The sequence below is a fragment of the Sebastes umbrosus genome, chromosome 2 (assembly GCF_015220745.1).
Source record: "Sebastes umbrosus isolate fSebUmb1 chromosome 2, fSebUmb1.pri, whole genome shotgun sequence".
Classification (NCBI taxonomy): domain Eukaryota; kingdom Metazoa; phylum Chordata; class Actinopteri; order Perciformes; family Sebastidae; genus Sebastes; species Sebastes umbrosus.
In genome coordinates, this window is record NC_051270.1 from 38,797,172 (window position 1) to 38,819,347 (window position 22,176).

General features: G+C 44.7%; 1 protein-coding gene across 1 annotated transcript; it reads left to right on the plus strand.

Annotated features, from left to right (window-relative positions):
- Positions 1–3,834: 3,834 nt before the first annotated feature.
- LOC119478948 lies at positions 3,835–18,549 on the plus strand. Its single transcript, XM_037754051.1, has 5 exons — positions 3,835–3,940; positions 4,099–5,664; positions 6,136–7,134; positions 9,748–10,199; positions 18,332–18,549. Exons 1-5 carry the CDS (start codon positions 3,927–3,929, stop codon positions 18,547–18,549), a joined length of 3,249 nt encoding a protein of 1,082 aa, XP_037609979.1. The 5' UTR covers positions 3,835–3,926.
- The last annotated feature ends 3,627 nt before the right edge of the window (positions 18,550–22,176 follow it).

Sequence of the window (22,176 nt, forward strand, 5' to 3'; positions counted from 1 at the left end):
GGGAAGGGGGGATCCATACCTCATGTCATGTCATGGTTTCATGTAGGCTACTGTCTGAGAGAGAGAGAGAGATGCACAACAACCAGCACAGCAGCTATAAGTAGTACTCTAATACAAATACGACCAATAACAATAATCAATAGCAGCAACAGCAGGTTGCGCGCGCAGCCCCGCTCCACAGGCGCATCATGCTGTTTTTGCCTCACGCCCTTTGCCATGGTGTTTTTGAAGCCTGTAGCGACCGTGGCTGTATAAACAGAACAGGATACAGCGCTGGAGGCTCCCATTCATTCCTATGAGAGTTGCTCAGTAGCGCATGAGGCCAAAATGGCTCGACTGCCGAGTGTTAAAGAACCCGGATCTTCCGGCGAACTTCCTCATCCATTGGACCCACAGAGCAGGCGCAGTAGTGTTTTCCTTGAACCCCGCCTCCCAGCCCTCGCTCCAGCCTCGGTCTGGGCCTCATTCACATAAATGGAGGAAGGGAAATAACTCTGGATTCAGCTATTAGTGCGTTTTACAACTTTTAGGACCTAATGATTTGAATAAGGGTTATTCAAGTGTTTGTACAGGGAAGTTGGTTTTCTTAAAAAAAAATATCTTAATATATTACAGACGTCTCTTTCCCAATGTACATCTATGGGGGAAAGTCTTTTTGGGCCCAATGGAATCACTTGACAGACGCGGAAGTTGTAATTACATCGTTTGGCCACTACGAAAATTTGCTTCAAAGCCTGGCGCTCTTCCCGGGAGCTCGGTAGCGACACGTCTCGGTGTTATCAGCCCCTAAGGGATTGTATGAGGTTTTTACTGTATACCTCAACTGCTTATTAACACACAAAACACAAAGAAATACCAGAAGAAAAGAAGAAGAAGAAGCCTAGCACCTTGTTCACAGGTCTCTCACAAACCTGAAGCTTTTGGGCAAGTCTGCGTTGAACCTGTATTTTACATACTCATCTCTGATTATTATTATTTTTATCATTTTCTTGTACTTACCTACTACCAATTTCTGTATTACAGTTTTGCCAACACAGAATATTCCTTCATATTCTTTATTACACAGCTGTGTTTAATACTCGATTCGGATTGGTCAATCACGGCGTTCTGCGGTCTGTAATTTCTTTATAACAGACCGTTGCTATGTATAGCAGACCGTTGCTATGGACGCAGTTCAGATGTAGGACTCTGGAGGATCGTTTTTGCGTCAAAATATTGATTTCTTCAGCAAGTAGCCGTGTAATAAACGGGATAACGTAAAGCTAGAGCAGGGGTCAGCAACCTTTACTTTCAAAAGAGCCATTTTAGGCAAAAAAACAAAAACAAAAAAAACTTGCTGGCGCCGCAAAACATTTGAGCATTGCGATGAAGGTAACACAGTTTATAGTCTAAGTATATAGTATATAAGTCTAATGCAGTGAGGGCAAATGTACTACGGAGTATTAGGGCCACATTGAGGGGAAAAAATCTGAGATTTCCAGAATAAAGACATAATATTACGCAAATAAAGTCATAACTTTATAAGAAAAAAGAAAATAACACGGAAAATTACTACTTTATAATATTATGACTCTATTCTCATAATATTATGACTTTTTTCTTGTAAACATTTTACTTTATTTTCATAATATTACAACTTTTTTCTCATAAACCTATGAATTTACACTCGAAATCTCAGATTTATTTTTTTCCCTTAATGTGGCCTTAATTCTCCGTCGTACCATAGACCTACAACAATGATAAATAAAAATGAAAATGTAAACAAAAAAACATTTATTCATTTCCATTTTTAATAATCCACAGGGAGCCACTGGAGAGGAGCTAAAGAGATGCATGTGGCTCTGGAGCTGCAGGTTGCAGACCCCTGCACTACACCTATACTGTATATGTTTGTTATATAAACACTGTTTAAAGCAGAGAAATAACTTGGATCATAATTGATGACTTTGTGTAAATCTCTTGTCGACCACAGTTGATTTTGTACCTGTCTGCTGTCAAAATTAGAGCTTACACACTAGGCGTACTTATAGGAGCTCGTCAGTGTATTCCTTGGACTCACGCCTTGCAGAGCAGAACCTGAACTGTCAAAACAATGCGCCGCCATTTGTACAATAGAGGCTTTGAATTCACAATCAGAGCGTTACTGTGTAGATCCCGGCCAGCAATTTTCTGTCAGTCTTGCGAAACAGGACGGTGAGTCTGACCGGAGAGTACAGTACAGACAGTACAGAGGTAACATAAAGCAGCAGGGAAGCATGACGTCACACACTTTGAATGTTACTGCTGGTTCACATTAGCTTGTACACACACACACACACACACACACACATACTGTATATACATATATCATATTGTGTTTTAATGCTTGCAATCAATATATGTTTGGCCATATGGGCTACAGGGTCCAGTGGGGAGGAGTAGCTTACAGTTCAAAAGCAGAGGCTAGATTGGGATTTGGGGCCACAGTTAAAGGGGCTCTATGTAAGAATCAGAAATGTCTTGTTAACAGCGACACCTGTGTCCGTTAAGTCAAACGAAAGTCAGCGTCCTGCTGCTCGCGCTCTTGCTCGCTCTACATAGACATGAACGAGCATCGCTCAACACAGTGAGTCGACACACGTCAGCTAAAAGCACAATATCACTCTATATTTCAGCTGCTTGGCAGTAATGTTAGCTGACCAGACGAAGGTCTCTCCATGAATCAATGCTGATCCTAGTGTTGGCTTTTCCTGCCTCAGCCTCCCGACCGCGGCCGGAGGGAACGGGGAGACGCCGGAGTTTTGGTCGGAGACGATAACGTTTCTCTCTGCGGAGCCCCGTCACTTCACAAGACACGGGAAACCTCTGTTGGTCTGGAGGAGCTGCAGCAGTTATTTCTGCACAAACGTCCACTGTGCATTCACTAGATATTCTCAGAGCTAAACTAACTCTGCTGCAGTGTGGAGTGTGCACACATGCACGTGAGAGGTGGAGCGAGAGAGCGAGAACGAGCGCGGTGTGTGAGTGAAGACAGGCAGAGGAGCAGAGTACAGCAGAGACTCCGGCCCTGGAGACCAAAGCTACGGTCTCCCCCGCAACCTCTGACCGCGGTCAGGGGGCCGCAGCAGGAAGAGTTAACACTGTTTTGCAAGACGGGCTTCACTAGATAGAACTTTGTGGTTTTGGTGCTTCCGTGTAGTTTGTGTTGGAGTCTTGTCTGAACAGCGTAGCCACACTCGCATGGGACACCGACCCACAATGATTTAGAAGAGTGTAAGTGTAAGAAGTTACAAACAGTACCTCTAAAAAAAAAACTGAAAAGAAAAAACAAACAAACTGATGTTTTGAATAACGTTTCATATGTTATCATGGTATAAGGCCTTACAACGTTTGGATTCAATCAGCAGGAGTAGATGTCAATTAGAAGTGGTGTACATCATCTGAGAGCTGGGAACTTAAGATTCATTTGAGATGTTCTGGCCTGAGGAAAGGAACTTTCAGTTAATTTCTGCAGCCACTAGGGGGTGCTGTTTATTTTACGACAGGCTTTATCTGTTGACCTGTGACCTGTGACCTTTGATCTTTGACCCTAGCTGCCATCTTTGTTTTTCTTGCATTCCTGAGTAGAAGCACATGTTGAAACTATCTAGTCCATATCTACATCCATCTTCTTTTGGAAGCACTTTTAGAAGTATTGTCTGTGAGTACTGCTTTTATAAGATGTCCATATTTATATCTATGTTTATATTTTGTGTGGATGGCTAATTTAAACCATGTTTTTTATGTGTGATGCACTACTCATTGTTTCCTTTATATCCTTTTTCATTTCAGTTTTACTCCTTTGTCATGCTGACAATAATAACAGTGGTGCAAAATAAAGCCTCCATTTATTGTCTACAGTGTGTGAAGAGTTATCTGTCTGTCTAGTCAAAGAAGGGGACTCTCTGATGAGGGCAGAACAGTAAAAAGACAGACTCTACGGTGATTTCTACCACAGTGGGATAGATATCAAGCCTTCTCAACTCCATCTGCAACAGCCAAGATGTCCGCTGCAGAGGGAAGAATCCATGGGACTAGATCAGTGTCCTCACACTCATCGAAATTGTCAAAACACTCCAGTAGATCGGCAGCTACCTTGGCTGCAGTAGAAGCACGCGCCAAGGCGGAAGCGGCACGAACCAGAGCATCTTATGCACAAAGGGAGATCGACGTGAAGGTAAAGAGGGCTCAGCTAAAGGTAGAGGAGACGCGTCTTGATGCTACACTGGAGGCCATCCAGCAGGAGAAGGAGGCAGAGGCCGCTTTAGCTGAAGCGACTATTTTTGAAGCGGCCGTGGATTCAGCAGACATTGAAGAGCCGTCTGCAGTTCGTGACATGGACCAAGGTTCCTCTTATCAAACAGCTGAGAGAACTGAAAAGTATGTTCAGGACCAGTATGCCTACATGAACACCAGCCAGCCATCGGCATACAATGACAATCCACGTCCTGACGCGGAAGTTGAAGTGACTTCCCCAGGAGCTGTAAATCCCATGCCACGTGATGACTCTCCCCCACATCACAAACCTGTTCATAGCCAAGGTGAGAGGCAACATTCATCCTTGCATGCCCCTAACCCTATTGAAGCAACTTCTATCTTGAGGACCCCGGTGGTTCGTTTCAGGCCTAAAAGTGAACGGGAATGGAACATGCCACAGTCAACCATTGGGTTCAAGAGCTCATCATCACCCAGGGACAATAGAGGAGACAACGGGCAGTCACGTAGAGGAGGACACCATGCGTCTGGTGAATCCGGTTCCAACGTCTCAGACCTCGCAAAGTTCCTAGCTCGCCGCGACCTACTTACAGCTGGACTCACAAAATTCAATGACAAGCCAGAAAATTACTGGGCTTGGAAGTCTACATTCTCCAATGCCACTGAAGACCTCGATTTGAAACCCAGTGAGGAACTTGACCTGCTGATTAAGTGGCTTGGACCAGAATCAGCAGAGCATGTGAGAAGAGTGAGGTCGGTTCGCATCAACCACCCTGCTGAGGCCCTCAGTATGGTCTGGGAAAGGTTAGAGGAGTGCTATGGATCTGCAGAGGCAATGGAGACTGCTCTCTTTAACAAGCTTGAACGTTTCCCCAAGGTCTCGAATAGGGACCCCCAGCGTCTCCGGGAGTTAGGTGACCTTCTCCTTGAACTGGAGTCAGCCAAAGAGGAAGGTTACTTGTCAGGTCTGTCCTACCTGGACACTGCACGTGGCATTAACCCTATTTTGGAGAAATTGCCCTTCAGTCTTCAGGATAAATGGATGGTGCAGGGGACAAGATACAAACAACAAAACCACGTCAGCTTCCCACCCTTTTCCTTCTTCTCTAGTTTCATTCGTGAGGAAGCAAGGATGAGGAATGACCTTAGCTTCATCCCTGCAACCTCCAGCATCACACCACCAAGGGAAGAGAGATTCTCAATGAAAACAGCGAGAACCCCCATAACGGTGCACAGAACAGAGGTGGACAATACTCAATGGGAGGATGAAGCAAGAGGATTGGACAACCCTAAGAAGCAGTGTCCTATTCACAAAAAGCCTCACCCCCTGCAAAGGTGTAGAGCTTTCAGAGAGAGACCCCTAGAGGAACGAAAGACTTTCCTTAGAGAAAATGGAATATGTTTTCGTTGCTGCTCCTCAGGGGCTGCACGGTGGTGCAGTGGTTAGCACTGGCGCCTCACAGCTAGAGGGTTGCAGGTTCGAATCCAGCTTGGGACCCTTCTGTGTGGAGTTTGCATGTTCTCCCCGTGTTAGCGTGGGTTTTCTCCGGGTACTCCGGTTTCCTCCCACAGTCCAAAGACATGTAGGTTAGGTTAATTGTGGACTCTAAATTGCCCGTAGGTGTGAATGTGAGCGTGAATGGTTGTCTGTCTATATGTGTTAGCCCTGCGATGGACTGGCGACCTGTCCAGGGTGTACCCTGCCTTCGCCCAATGTCGGCTGGGATCGGCTCCAGCCCCCCCGCGACCCCTAACGGGATAAGCGGATGGATGGATGGATGGATGCTGCTCCTCAACCTTGCACCAAGCAAAAAACTGCAAGGCTGTCATTCAGTGTTCAGAGTGCAACAGTGACAGGCACATTGCAGCCCTTCATGCTGGCCCGGCACCCTGGTCGACAAGGCTATCTTCCCCTCGGAACATCATGGCGGGGAGGAAGAGGGATTGCCCTCTTCTTCAGTCGCCACCTCAACTTGCACAGAGATCTGTGGAGACGGCACTGCAGGGAAATCATGTGCCTGATCAACCGGAGAAGAAAGCGAGTGCGTACGCCATTCTAGACGACCAAAGCAACAGGTCTTTAGCCTTCTTCAAAATGTTCGACATAGCTGATGACACATCCCCTTACACACTCAGAACATGTGCAGGTGTGTCAGAGACTGCAGGCCGAAGAGCAAGGGGTTTCATTGTGGAATCGGCTGACGAGAAGACCAGTCTAGCTCTTCCTACACTTATTGAGTGTGACCAGCTACCTGATAATAGGGCGGAGATCCCAACGCCAGCAGCTGCGATGTATCATGCTCACTTAAAGTCCCTAGCCACTAAGATACCTCCACTTGACCCAAAGGCTGAGATTTTGCTCCTCTTGGGAAGAGACATCATCCAAGCACACAAGGTCCTAGAGCAACGCAATGGGCCCCTGCATGCTCCCTTTGCACAACGATTAGCCCTTGGCTGGGTGATAGTAGGTGAGGTCTGCCTCGATGGTGCACACAGACCCTCACCTGTGAACACCTTCAGAACCTATATACTCGACAATGGACGCGCCAGCCTTATGAGTCCTTGTCCCAACAAAATTAATGTCAAGGAGAGTTTCAGCCACACCCACCAGTCTCAGAGTTATCCTGCCTCAAACCAGGAACCACGACTTATGCCAAGAGACATAACAGATCTCATGGGAGAGTCTGTTTTCCGCGTCACAAAGGATGATGACAAAACAGCTCCTTCTATGGAGGATCTTGCCTTCCTGAGGATTATGGAAAGGGAATTCCATCAGGATGAATCGAACAGCTGGGTTGCTCCGCTCCCTTTCCGTAGCCCACGACAACGCCTCCCTAATAACTTTCAACAGGCAAGGAATCGTCTCACCTCACTGAACCGCACGCTGAGGAAACACCCAGAGAGGAAGGACCATTACATTGAATTCATGAGTAAGGTCTTAGAGAACGGACACGCTGAAGTGGCTCCGCCCTTACAACCGGATGAAGAGTGCTGGTACCTACCTCACTTCGGGGTATATCATCCTCGAAAACCTGAACAAATAAGGGTGGTGTTCGACTCTAGCGCCCAACACCATGGTGTGTCTCTCAATAATGTGCTCCTTACTGGCCCAAAAATGAACAACAGCCTGCTTGGGGTGTTGCTGCGGTTTAGGAAGGAGCCAGTCGCTGTGACGACCGACATACAGCAGATGTTCCATTGCTTTGTGGTACATGAGGACCATCGGAACTTTCTGCGCTTCCTCTGGTACCGCAACAATGACCTTGATGATGATATTGTAGAGTACAGGATGCGGGTTCACGTATTTGGGAACAGCCCATCACCATCTGTGGCCATCTACGGACTCAGGAGAGCTGCCAAAGAGGGAGAGAGAGAACACGGAGCAAAGGCAAGGAAGTTCGTTGAGAGGAACTTTTATGTTGATGATGGTCTGGTGTCCCTCCCCACAGAGGAGGAAGCCATCACTCTTCTCCGGAACGCTCAAGACATGTTAGCCATCTCAAACTTGCGGCTTCATAAATTATTGTCCAACAGAGTCACTGTTATGAGAGCCTTTCCTCCAGAAGACCTTGCTAAGGGGCTGAAGGACCTAGATCTCAACACGGACCTCCCTCCCATGCAGAGAAGTCTAGGAGTGAGCTGGGACGTCTCAGAAGATGTGTTCACCTTCCAAGTGTCAGAGGCAGAGAAGCCCTACACAAGGCGTGGGGTCCTGTCTACTACAAACAGCCTGTTTGACCCGCTGGGATTCGCTGCCCCTGTAAGCATTCAGGGAAGGTCTCTACTCAGGGAGCTTACCACAGAAGCCAGTGACTGGGATGCCCCTCTGCCAGAAGAGAAGTACAGAGAATGGAAACTGTGGAGAGACTCACTTAAAGAGCTTGAGCAGGTCAAGATACCACGCCAATACACCTCCATCTCTCTCAGCCAGGCGCAAAGTAAGGAGCTGTGTGTTTTCTGTGACGTATCCACAACTGCTATTGCTGCTGTAGCCTACTTGCGGACAACTGATGCGAGCAGTAATACAGATGTTGGCTTCATATTTGGCAAGGCAAAGCTCGCTCCACATCCTGAGATGACTGTTCCAAGGCTTGAGCTGTGCGCTGCTGTTTTGGCTGTGGAAATAGCAGAGGCAATCATGGATGAGATGGACACCGAATTTGATGCTGTGACATTCTATTCTGATAGCAAAGTGGTCCTAGGGTACATTAACAATGAATCTAGAAGATTTTACGTGTATGTACACAACAGAGTGCAACGCATAAAGAGATCAACCAGTCCAGAGCAGTGGAGGTACGTCCCTACTAAAGAGAACCCAGCTGATCATGCTTCCAGATCGGTACCAGCAGGCAGCCTGACTCACACCACATGGTTGACAGGACCAGCATTCCTGTTGAAGTCAGTTGGATGTGAAACCCCCTCTTCCTTCAACTTGGTTGACCCGGCTTCTGATGTTGATATTCGCCCACAGATTACTTGTCATGTCACCAGTGTCACCAATGGCAGATTAGACCCCAAGCGCTTTCAGAGGTTCTCAAGTTGGCGATCACTCACTCGTGCAGTTGCAAGGATTGCACATGTTGCCCACTCTTTCAAGCAAGACATCAGCTGCAAGGGCTGGCATATTCATGAAAGCCCTTGTCTCAAGGAAGACCTGGATCAAGCGAGGACCATCATCATCTGTAGTATGCAACAGCATGCCTTCATGGAGGAATTAGAATGCATCAGAGAAGGAACATCTATTCCCAAACAAAGCCCACTCTACAGCTTGTGCCCTTACATTGATACTTCTGGCCTTCTCAGGATTGGGGGACGCCTGTCCCAAGCCAGCCTAGGCAGGGACGAAATCAATCCTCTAATCCTCCCTGGACAGAGTCACATCACAACTCTACTCATCCGACATTATCATGAGCAGGTCCAGCATCAGGGGCGTCATATCACGGAAGGTGCCTTGAGAGCGGCGGGTCTGTGGATCATTGGTGGAAAATGACGCATCAGCAGCATACTTCGTCACTGTGTCCAATGCCGAAAACTGCGGAGGAAAATAGAGACTCAGAAGATGTCTGATCTACCTGTTGACCGCCTCAGTACCGACCCACCTTTCTCCTTCGTAGGTTTGGACGTTTTTGGACCATGGATGGTTGTGGCACGGCGGACTAGAGGAGGTCTAGCAAGCAGCAAACGGTGGGCGGTGCTTTTTACATGTATGAGCACCAGGGCCATACATATTGAGGTCATCGAGTCAATGGACTCTTCGAGCTTCATAAATGCTCTGCGACGGTTCTTCTCTATCAGAGGCCCAGCCAAACAGATAAGGTCTGATTGTGGTGCAAATTTTGTGGGGGCCTGCAGAGAGCTGCAGATAACATCAGTGAGCAGCAATAAGGAAGTGCAGGGTTATCTGAACAACAATGGATGTACATGGGTCTTCAACCCACCGCACTCATCGCATATGGGAGGCAGTTGGGAGCGACTGATAGGACTCTCTCGGCGCATCCTGGATTCCATGCTGTTGAAGGTTGGACCATCAAAGCTCACCCATGAAGTCTTGACCACATTCATGGCAGAGGTCGCAGCTATAGTGAATGCTCGCCCATTGGTTCCCGTATCCACGGATCCAGACTCCCCATTCATCCTGACACCAGCAACACTTCTCACACAGAAGATAAGTGCACTTCCTCCTCCCCAAGGTGCATTTGATGGGAAGGATCTCTATGGAAAGCAATGGAGGCAAGTACAAAGTCTCGCCAACACCTTTTGGCATCGCTGGAGGACAGAGTACATTCCTACCCTGCAGAGACGTAGGAAATGGCAAAAAGAAGAACACAATCTTCACGAGGGGGATATCGTGATACTGAAAGACAACCAAGTGAAAAGAAACGAATGGCCCATGGGCATCATAGTCAAGACATTTCCCAGCACAGATGGTAGAGTAAGGAAGGTGGAGATCAAGACAGCAAGGGATGGTTTGTGTAAGACCTTCTTATGACCTGTCTCAGAGACTGTCCTACTCCTCTCCCCAGAGACTGATTAGATTTTAGTTCTGTTTTTCGTTAGTAATGGCATCCTGCCAGATACCAGGCGGGGAGTGTTCTGGCCTGAGGAAAGGAACTTTCAGTTAATTTCTGCAGCCACTAGGGGGTGCTGTTTATTTTACGACAGGCTTTATCTGTTGACCTGTGACCTGTGACCTTTGATCTTTGACCCTAGCTGCCATCTTTGTTTTTCTTGCATTCCTGAGTAGAAGCACATGTTGAAACTATCTAGTCCATATCTACATCCATCTTCTTTTGGAAGCACTTTTAGAAGTATTGTCTGTGAGTACTGCTTTTATAAGATGTCCATATTTATATCTATGTTTATATTTTGTGTGGATGGCTAATTTAAACCATGTTTTTTATGTGTGATGCACTACTCATTGTTTCCTTTATATCCTTTTTCATTTCAGTTTTACTCCTTTGTCATGCTGGCAATAATAACGGTGGTGCAAAATAAAGCCTCCATTTATTGTCTACAGTGTGTGAAGAGTTATCTGTCTGTCTAGTCAAAGAAGGGGACTCTCTGATGAGGGCAGAACATGAGATGCTGCGCAGCACGGTGTGTCAAGATGTTCTAGTCATAAATATGTAATCAAAACAATGCCATAATCATGTCATTATAGCAAGACATTCTGATGTTATGACCAGAAAACATTTACCGTTACAACACTAATTCTGTAGTCGGCTTTCACATACAAGGAATGCCCTTTGGTGTACTGGCGCATAACAGACACATAATAAGAGAAAATGAAATGAAAAATAACAGAAAAAGGATTGCAAAAATCAAGAAGCATAAATATAGAATAGAAGTAAATTACAATTAAAAAATAAATGAAAAAATATTATACAAAATATGAACATTATATCTGAATTAAAATGAAAGTTTTTAGAAGTGGTAGAAATGTGCAAATTTGTTCAAGGAATGTGCAGAGGTTCACATTACTGAAAGAATATGCAATGCACAGAGATATAGTCCCAAAGATGACCCATGGTGGGTCTTGCTTTATTACCTGATCTTGACACTGACTTGTAGTGGGGCTCTGTGTCGAAATCTACTTTGAATGCCGTCATTATTTCAATTTTGTGCTCGTATGTTACATATTCCAAAACTGATGTGGCTATTCAAATTACCATAGCGCAGATCTGGTGCACATAGCGCTATGTGTGTTCACACCTGTACCTAGAGCTGTCAACTTGTGATCTGATCACTCAGGACGCATGTTAATACCAGGTGTGAACAGGACCTAAGAGTGGGAGGAAGGGGGCCCGGCAACTCATTTCTGCCCCGCGCCCCCTAGGAGGCTTTTGGTATCCTGGGAGATCCAGAACAGACATCTGGAAGGGTATAGGGATGAGGGGAGCTGGGTTCAAGTATTCTTTATTAAGTACTCTGGTCATGTGACTTAACATCCACCTAGGAACAGCTGCTGGTATATTTTTTTAATTATATAAAGAGATCATGGATGTATTACTGAACGGGCCTGCTTGGCCCAGGCCCAGGAGCCCAAAGTGTGAGGGGTCCCCCCTGGCCTTCACCTACAAAATGTTACTCAAAGAGACATGCACCAACCAGGAAGAGACTCAAAATGACCACAAGGAAACATAAAGTGACTACAAAGAGACACAAAAAGATTACAGAGACCAAAACAACTACAAAGAGACAAAGACAACTACAGAGAGACACAAAGAGAAGCAAAACAACTACAAAGAGACACAAAGAGACTAAAAAGAGATGCAAAACAGCTGCAAAGAGAAGCAAAACAACTACAGAGAGACAAAAGGAGACTACAAAGAGATGCAAAACAACTACTAAGAGACAAAAGGAGACTACAAAGAGATGCAAAACAACTACAAAGAGACAAAAGGAGACTACAAAGAGATGCAAAACAACTACAGAGAGACAAAAGGAGACTACAAAGAGATGCAAACCAACTACAGAGAGACAAAAGGAGACTACAAAGAGATGCAAAACAACTACAAAGAGACAAAAGGAGACTACAAAGAGATGCAAAACAACTACAGAGAGACAAAAGGAGACTACAAAGAGATGCAAACCAACTACAGAGAGACAAAAGGAGACTACAAAGAGATGCAAACCAACTACAGAGAGACAGAAGGAGACTACAAAGAGACCAAAACAACTGCAAAGAGATGCAAAACAGCTGCAAAGAGACACAAAGAGACTCACAACGACTATGAAAAGGGCAAAACAACCACAAAGAGAACAAAAAGAGGCTAAACAACTACAGAGTATGTCTTTGTCCTATGTGGGAGAGGTGGTGGGGCCTAGCATGTCTGTGCCCAGAGGACCCACTGTCTCATAATCCGCCCATGAAAGTGAAAACATAAGTGACTCTGAGGATACTTTGCCCTAACAGGGGTTAAAAAGGATTATCACTATTGCAGATGCAATGTTCTGAGAACATGCAATCTCCACACAGAAGGGCCCTAAGGCCAGATCCAAACCGGCAACCCTCTTGTTGTGAGGTGACAGTGCTAACCACTGCACCACCTTGCAGCCCCAATATATAATATTCATAACTATATTTTCATTAGTGTATAATCACCTGAAACTAAGAATGGTTGTGTTTTCGTTAGCTTAGAATGAGTCCTTCATATCTACATAGGGAGCAGGTCCTCTCCACAGAGTCCGCCATGTTGGACCACCATGTTTCTACCGTAGCCCAGAACGGACAAACCAAACACTGGTTACCTGAAGGCCACCATAGTTCACCCACACACTTGTGAAACTGCGGTAACGTTAGCCGTGGAGTGCAAAACCGACAACTGACTTCCGTTGCTCCTAAAGTAGTGTTATTATGGTATGAGTGGCCTCTGAGCGAGGTGAACGCCGTGAACACGGTTTTGCACTCGGCGGCTAATAAGTATTTTGGTATTTTACAGGAGAACGACGAGGAGGAATCACCCCGAGTGCCCGCTGTAAAATACCCTGCACGCCAGCCTCACCCAACTGAAATACATCGACAATAAATGAATTGATCAATAAATACAACTGTGTGTTTATTTACCCTGTTAACAATATGTACCAATAAGTGCGTTCAATAACCATTAATGCATTGTGATCATAGTTATAGTTAGAGTTATCAACATCCAGTAACGGCGAGCCATCATTACACTTGGAAAGGAAGGAGTACTCAGATGGTTGCAATCTGCAACCACACCACTAGATGCCGCCAAATCCTACACACGTACCTTTAAGCACCACTGTGTACTTTACAGCCTCACATAACCGCTAGCTGTAGCTCTTTGGACTTTCATTAAAGTTGTTTGAGCAGCAAGCAGGAAAAGCAGTAACAGCTGCTATCTTGTTTCCACACCCTTATGGCGATAGTATCCCCCACCCTCCACCTGGCTTTAAGACAAGAGGAAGTTAGGATACAAAAAAATAACCCACTGCCTCCCCTCAGGATGTGTGAGCAGTGCTTACATCACAGGGAAATCACACCCACTTTCCCACAGTATGGAGAGATGAGGTGATCCCTGATAAAGTCCAAACAGTGACTGCAGCAGACTGCGGTGACTGAGGCACAGGCCAGTGTAAATATTTGTGTTTGTGTGTGAGGACAATAGTGAGCCGGGTGGGGTGGGGACAGGATGTGTGTCTGTGTGTATTGTGAGTGGGTTGGGGTTTAACAATGTGTGCACCTTCTACTCATCTTGAGGAAGTTCTCCAACTACTCTGAATCCAAAAAAAGATCCTGAAAGCATTGTGGCTCAAAGGTCAGTGTGTGTGTGTGTGTGTGTGTGTGTGTGGGTGTGAACGTGACCAGCTGACCATGTTTCCCCTGCAGGCATTCAGGACCAAAAGAAAAAGAGGGTCCCAACAAGGCTAAGGTAAAGTCAGTCCTGCACTGAGAGGGGAGCCAAAGAAGGGCTGTGCCTGGAATTAAAAATGGACTTGACAGAGAGCCAAGTTTCCACATTCTGTGGCTGAATGTGAATGGAGGGTGTTTTCTGTAAAATAGAGCAGATGTCAAGGCTGGGGGAACAACTGTTTAGTTCCATCACCTGCAATAACAGCAGAGGATCACCTCCCATCATGTTCACAAGCAGATCTGCTGGGAGGTGCCATCTGAATGCCTCTTACTGGTTGTGATGTCACCAAATAATCTTGTATGTCTTCCTCTGTATCGTCCCAGTGGCAAAACAAAATAAAAGCACCGCACGAGGATCAGGTAAGAAAAATGAAAAAAAAAAAAAAAACGAAAAAAAAAAAAACGAAACAAAGGTCACTAAGGAGCTTAATTATTTATGCAATCTGTTCATGATGTAGATGGAAACATGCATTGATTCACATTTACTGTCTGCCGACTAGGGATGTCAATAATTAACCGTTTACCCGTTAACCGACATCAAGCATTTTAACCGATTAACGCTATCTGTTAAAACGGTTAAAAGAAATGTTAATAATTAATTAAAAAGCTGAGCGGCTCAGATGAGCAGCTCGTCTCTTTAAGGAGAAAAGCTGGTCCACCTTAAAAACCCACCTTAAGAGGCGGAGCCGGAGTTGCAGGATACAGGAAGTTGTCTCCGGTCTCTGGCTTGCTTGAGTGGAGTGGAGGAGTTGTAGTTTCATAGCATTTATTCACCGACAAATAAACTGTACACACACTGCTACACCTACGTTCACAGCTAGAACGCCACCAACAACTCCACACTCACCGCCAACACACACACACACACACACACGGTCTGTTGGAAACTCGCTAAAGTTATGCAGACTACGTTTGCGGCAGCGAGCACGAAGCCTCCGGCAATGCTAGAGCTGCTAACGTAGCACAAATACACACACTGTTTGTTGGACACTCGCTAAAGTAACGCCGGGCAGAAACACAGCTGACAACCTGCTAAACTAAACTAAATGTGCGGTGGAGACTTTTACTGGGAAAGTGGCTGCATGTCCGCGACACTACACGCAGCATCGTAGCTGCTAAGTTAACGCTCCCGGACGGTGAACTGGAGACTCCCGTCAACCAATATCTGTTGTGCTCCTGCAGCTGGCGCACAGCTGCATGCGAGGCACAAATCTTGTCGGTTAACGGTTAATAATCGGTTAACGAGGGTCGTTTATCGGTTAAGAAAATTTTCAAAATGAACATCCCTACTGCCGACATTATTTTGTAATCTAAAAAATACAACAACAACAAAATAAAGCTGTAGTACCAGAGGGCATTCTCCTTTCCAGATATTACTCAAATGCTTCTTACTTTTGCTTCCCTAATTGCTACTGAGGCGACTTCTATATGAAGTGGAAGCAGGAGGCCTCTACCACCCGTGTCCAGAGGTTGAGAGGTTTATATACATGGAGAAAATAAAGTGGCTTTACACATACAGACCAATGTGTTAGTGTTAATATGAAGGAATTTTCTGTATTGACTTTTTTACAAGAGTTTTACCGGTATTATTTAAATATGCTTTGCATTGTGGGAACAAGAACCTCCACTAGCACCAAAGTTGGTAGGGGCAGAAACCATCACACAAGGCAAAGTTTAGTTCAAATTTGGAGAAACCTTTCTCACACTTCTGTGGTAAAAAATCAACAATTAATGTCTAACCAAGATGATTTATGTGAAGGACTTAACGTTAGCTCAGTATCGTTTTAGTTGGAAAGCTGTTTTGTTGTTTAGTTCGGCTGTTGTCGACCATTAACGTTACCAGATACGCCAGGAATATTTTGCTGACTCATTTTGAGACTAAGTTTGGTTATATTTTAGACTTCAGTGGACGTCAGGTAGAGTTAGCCCCAGTTTTAGCCTCAGGCAGACCGATAGGTAACGTATAAATGCTAGCGTTATCGTCTGTTTTCCCTCCAGAATGTAAAGGTTGGGCCTGTTATTTGGCTCGATACGGAGGATATACTGTAAATCTGCAGAATTTTCAGTTTTAGGATTAACAGAAGTGTCCGTGAATGGTACAGTGGACATCCTGTGAATCAACAGAAATTTCCGTTTTAGGGTTGAAGAAAACATCGAAACAGAAAATGCACTGGTAATTTTCTGCCAGGACATCATCTGTTTTTCTACGGATTTTTTTTTTAGAGTGTATAGACACATTTTATAAGACATGGCAGCCATTTCTGATATATCTGACACAGCCAATATACAAATGGACGAGATGCACACTTCTGTATTTGGTATTTCACACTGAATGGATTGCAAAGTTATTTTGTTGATTTAAAGGGATAATAAAATTAAAATTATAATAAAAAAATAAAGCTAGGCTGACATGGTTCAGTGTGCTCTGGGTCCAGATTGTGTGGAGTGTAGTGACTATAAATCATCATAAACATCGCTTATTTATGGAAACACCTACTGTACACACACAAAAGCCCTAACAATTAACATTATATCATCAGTTACTGTATCTCACTGTACTCGCACGTGCGTCGATTAAAGCCATGGAAACAGAACGTTGAGGTTTTACCGAGGTGATGTAAGAGCTGCAGGCCCTTACAACATTCATATTCAGCACTTGGACTTGGACTGAAGTTGACCTGTGAAAACCTGGAGAGTTGAAATCTTTGAAATCGGATCTCCTGGAAAACAACTTGTGGACAAACCGTTGGATTACTGAGCTGAAGAAACATCTGCAGCTAAAAGCTAGCTGCTGGAAGAGACGGCATCTCACGGACCCCCTGTGGAGGAGCACGGCCTGCTGACCAGAATCAGGAGCTGGATCGCTTCTTTTGTAGGTAAGACATCTTTTAATGTCATGCCAAATGTATTTATTAATGTTCCTTAAAAGCTTCAGTAGGCAGTATATTTTTGGCCTCATTGGGCAAAAATCACATAATAACCTTTCAGCATATTGTAATTCAAGTGTTCTGAGAGATAACTAGACTTCTGCTCCTCCTTATGGCTCTGTTTTCAGGCTTTAGAACATCTAGCCCGTGACGGGAGACTTTGACCAATCACAGGCCATTTTCATTGAGAGAGCGTTCCTATTGGCTGTGCTCGGGTCATGTGAATGGAACTTTGCGTTCCTTCACCAGATTTCACAATGGCAGCGGTGTCACAAACGTTAATCATATTTGCTCCGATCTCGCCTACTTCAGCTTAAGGAACTGTAGTGATTTGATTTGTTTGAGGTCAACACATTTTCCAATTTTGTCGTTGAAAAATCTAGGAAACAAAATGGCAATTGAGTCATTTTTCGAATGATGTCAAAAAAATAAGTTTTCTTGTGCACCACGGAGACGATCAAACTTTTATGGCAAACGTCTCGACGTCAGAATTGTAAACACACAAGGCACGTTCCTCTGTGTGGACAGGTGAGACTGCAGCTGAAAATGTATCCAGATATGTTGTGGGGTCCTTTTTATGTTCAAATTTATGAACACATTTTTAGATATTCCTCAAATTGCACCAACAGATCGATATTGTTATGAGCCTGAATGACGGCGATAAAGTGGACATAAGTGTCTGACAGTTATTGGACCTAAAACCAAAGCTGTCCAGTGATCACTCAGAGCTTCTACTTGACATGATAGTATTGTCCTAACATTGTAATATATGCTTTGCTTGTTCACGTGGTATTTTCTCATGAAGGATGAGAGTGGTTTGTCATGCGATGACTGTGCGCGTCCTGCGTCCAAACATGTCACCGTCTCGTCCACGCCGTGTGATTTGCAACTTGAGGAGAGTAACTAAATATATAAGCGATTAGTTTGCCGGGCCAAGACGCACATATATTTTGGTGTGGTTATTTTTGGAGGCCCTGTGCACGTGAATTAATGAAGGTACCCACGTTTAAGCGTGCGTAATTGCACACGCAGGTCTGTGCGCGTCAAACTTTTTGGCTGTCTCACTGTTTTTCACAGCTTATTGCAAACTAATAGATAAATAAAATACATAACTAATAATCTTGGAGGCAAAAAACACACATCATGAACACTCATCTCTTCTCACTACTTCACTGAATAGAGTCAGAATCACCTTTTCCCACTACTTCTTAATATCATTGAAATGTAATGCCTGCTGACCCAAATATTGGCCTTGAAGCTGCTAAGTAATTGAATCACAGGTACGGGGAACCTGCAGAGGACGAGGACCATCTTGGGGACGAGGACGAGGAGCTTATGATTGAGACCCCCGTTGAGGACATAGGGCCAATCTGCCTAGGCGACTCTTCTGAGGAGCTCAGCGAGGTAGACTCTGGCCCCGGCCCCTCCACAAGGAGACGCAGGGAAGACAGCGACGGGGAGGAGGAGGCTGCTGTGAAGAGGCCAAGGTGGTCCGATGAGAGCGACTCGGATTGACTCTGGATGGACGGACAATCCTCCTGGAAACATCAGAGCAATCCCCGAGTCCACATCTCCCCTTCATCACTTCCACGTCACAGCAGGACAAATCATTCCAATGAAAGCCTTTGCGGGGTGACACCCCCGGTAGCGCCTTGCGCCGGGACTGTTGGGTTGAGGGAAGGCCTTTGCGTCTGACAGGGCTGCCAACACCCCACGCAGTATCTTGCACTGGGGCTTTTTTCTTTAGTTATTCCTCATTTTTGCACGGTGGATCGATCGACATTTCTTTATTTCTTTCATCCTGAGGGCCGGCCTTTAAGCCTGGCAAGGCCGTCAATGCCCCAGGTAGCAGGTAGGTCTGGCAGGGCTGTTGACAACCCGTGCATGTAGCCTTTGCGTCTGGCAGGGCGAGGAACCTTCAGCTTGGTCGGTGTTCAAATGAACACAATATTCCTTCCCACAGGGAGTTAGCTTAAAGTCTGCCCAACGTTAGGTGTCCGATCAGGATGAGTCTTGAACGTCTTCCTCCGGAGGTTAAAAATACCGTAGAGGGATAGTTTGAGTGTTAAGAAGTGGGGTTATATGAAGTATTTATCCATAGTCAGTGTATTACCTACAGTAGATGGCGGTCGGCACGCCCCCAGTTCGGAGAAACAGACAGGAGTACCAGCACAGGAGCAAAGCGATGTGGATGGGCCGGCAGCAAAACATGTTTTAGCCAGTATTTTTTTTTTATTTGTAGTATTTTTATATTTCTCTTTCGCTCTTTAAACTATGTCACCACCACAGCACTTCCCCTGAGTGCTTACTGTCGCTGTGGATGTGTTTATATTGTAGTTAATGGAATGTCCGCTGCATCTCATACCGACGCTAAAGGGTGCCTTCTGCGGCGGTATCGAACGGCGACAGCCATGACAAAGCGTCGGTGTTAGGCGCTCTGGGTTAGAGAACGGGCTGATATAGCGCACACTTAAAAGGATATTGATTTTTTTAGGTGGGCCTTTCTTTTAGGTGTCTAAAATCCGTTTTGCTGCTGCCCCCCGTCCACAGCAGTATGTTGCTTTGCTCCGGTGTTGGTGCTCCTGTCTGCTTCTCCAAACTGGGGGTGTGCCAACTGTCATCTACTGTAGGTAATACACTGACTATGGAGAAGTACCTCATACAACCCCACTTCAAAAACACCCCAAACTATCTCTTTAATACGGCCAAAAAAGGTATTGTAACTATATAAAATACATACTATATTCATAATATTAAATAATGCAAAGATTATTTGTCTTACTAACCACGTTTGTCTTACTTTACTCTAATCTTACTCCACCACCTGAGCTGCTGTTGTTGTTCTCTGAGGACGTAAAAAGTAAGTATGAGCTTCTGTTTTGTAGAGAAAGTGACTTGGAATAGTCTATAATGTAAAGACAAAGTAAGAAATGTGTGGTTCTGTGTTGTAAATCATTTTATTCCTACTTGGTGGTGATGTCAGTGGGGAACCTTAGCTGCTTGTCAAGGTCATTTCTTGGGGCCTGTCTGAAGACTGATGGTCTGTTGGGACGCTTCTGTTACAAACTGGACAAGCTGCATATTTGGGGGATTTACCAATAGTGTTGATCATCTCTGTCCGATGTTACTGATCACCGAGAGTTTCAACTTCATTGTCTGTTGCTTGTTCTCATCTGTGGAAGAAGCAATAAATCAGGAAATGCCAAAGGCAGCGTTGAAACTAAATCAAATGTTCTGTTTCCTTTGGGATATATGTGTCTTGGCACAAACAGCTATGGTCTACTCCACTACCTAATCTTGAGTAGTTCAAGGGGGCTTTTCTGTAGAAATCTGCATGGAATTACATAAATGCATTTATATAGCACCTTTCTATTCCTCCGACCACGCAAAGCACTACATGTCATACATTACACTACATGTCAGCATTCACCCATTCACACACACTTTAATACACTGATGCCAGAGGCTGTCATGCAAGGTGCCAACCTGTCCATCAGGATCTAATACAAACACTCTCATTCACACACCGATGGCTCAGCCTTCAGGAGCAATTCAACTGAGATTTAAGGTGTACATATAGAGAAATGTTCCTTCTCCAGCAGATGAATGTGAAAATAGCCTCTATAATGTCAAACTGTACATTCTCTCTCCCAATGTGTCAAGTACTGCAGCTTGGTCCATTGCCCTCGGCGTCTGACACTGGTGCACCGAAGGGTGCTGCGGTACTCAACGTGTTGGGAGTGTGAATGTGTTGAAGCATAAAGACTTGTTTCATTTAGTCACATTCAGATCTGAGAATTCAAGTCAAATTAAATTGGATTGGTTAAATCCCAAAAAACAAAACTGCATTGTGAATTACATTTCGAGGGAAAACTATTTTGTTGTGGATTACGCTTGATTTAGACATATCACAAATACATGTGTAATGATAGTCTGCGGATGTCCACGTAGGGAGGTCAGGGTGGTGGATAGGTCAAACAAACACAGGACTTCCACCCAGGAGACCACTGTTCGTGTCCCGTGTGAAACTAAAAGTCAACGTTGACTCATTTACGTCCACAGCTTAATAACGTAACAAACGTTTCAAATGTTTTATACTAAACCTAACAAAGTAGTTTTGTTTTGTTTTTTGTTGTGTTTTGTTGTAATTTACAATGATAACCACGCGTTTAAAAAATGTTAAAACTGCGACTGTAATCTGGGAGAATATATATGTTTCCCTGGAAATGTAATTGAGAATGGAGTTAGTTGTATGGGAATGTAATTTTGTAGGAGACAGGGTTGTTCCTATCAGGTTGCATTCTGTCAGTCATATGATCCAAGCATCTACTCTGCCTAAAACACAAGAGGACATATCCTTCCTTGGGAGTTTGTCATCTTGAATTGTGTTGTCTGAGTTTAACCAATCCAATTTGACCTGACTTGAATTAATAGATCAGACTATTAGACAAAATGTACAAGTAGGTGTTCTCTTACTAATTATTTCTTTGTATGGATGTCATTGACTTACATTTAGACGGCTTTGAACCAACATTTAGACCTGTGCAGACCTGACAATATTAGGCAGATCTCAAACATATTAGGCTGAAGGTTTGTTAGTGAACAGCGACATACATGAAACCTGCCTTGGTGGAGGTCTGCGCTCTCCGAATGCACTTCTAGTTAAGTGTGGATTTGGTCAGATTAGATCAGTGATTATTAACAACCGGGTTGCGTTGCCATATTGAATTGTGCAGTGATGGTCTACTTAAAGGTCGGGTTGGTAATACTGAAAAACGAGCAAGAGTACACTAGATTTTAGAAATGATTCAACTGAAAAACTGAGCCCATAGTTTCCAACTCTTCTCAAATGAAAATATCTAGCAAGAAAAGCTAGCAAGAAAGTCTGCAACACTGACAGTCTGTCCCTTCAGGCCTTCCTCTAAAGACACTCCCCCAAAAGTATCATTATGAACATAAACAACAAACATTTCTACTGTTAATACTCACAGCTGTCAAGCTACCAAGCCCCCAGGAAGTGCGCCGGTCCGGACTTTCGTAGTGGTCAAACGTAGGTACTGCAGCTTCTGTGTCCGTCACATGGTGCAATTGGCCCAAAAAATACTTTTTTCCCATAGACTTCCATTGGGAAAGAGACATCTG

Bases quoted from the DNA above. Each gene is read 5' to 3' on its own strand.
- LOC119478948 (XM_037754051.1), top strand. The intron at 7,135-9,747 runs GAGGAAGGACCA...TTCCATGCTGTT, and splicing joins ACGCTGAGGAAACACCCAGA to GAAGGTTGGACCATCAAAGC. The intron at 10,200-18,331 runs GTTTGTGTAAGA...GGGAACCTGCAG, and splicing joins GATCAAGACAGCAAGGGATG to AGGACGAGGACCATCTTGGG.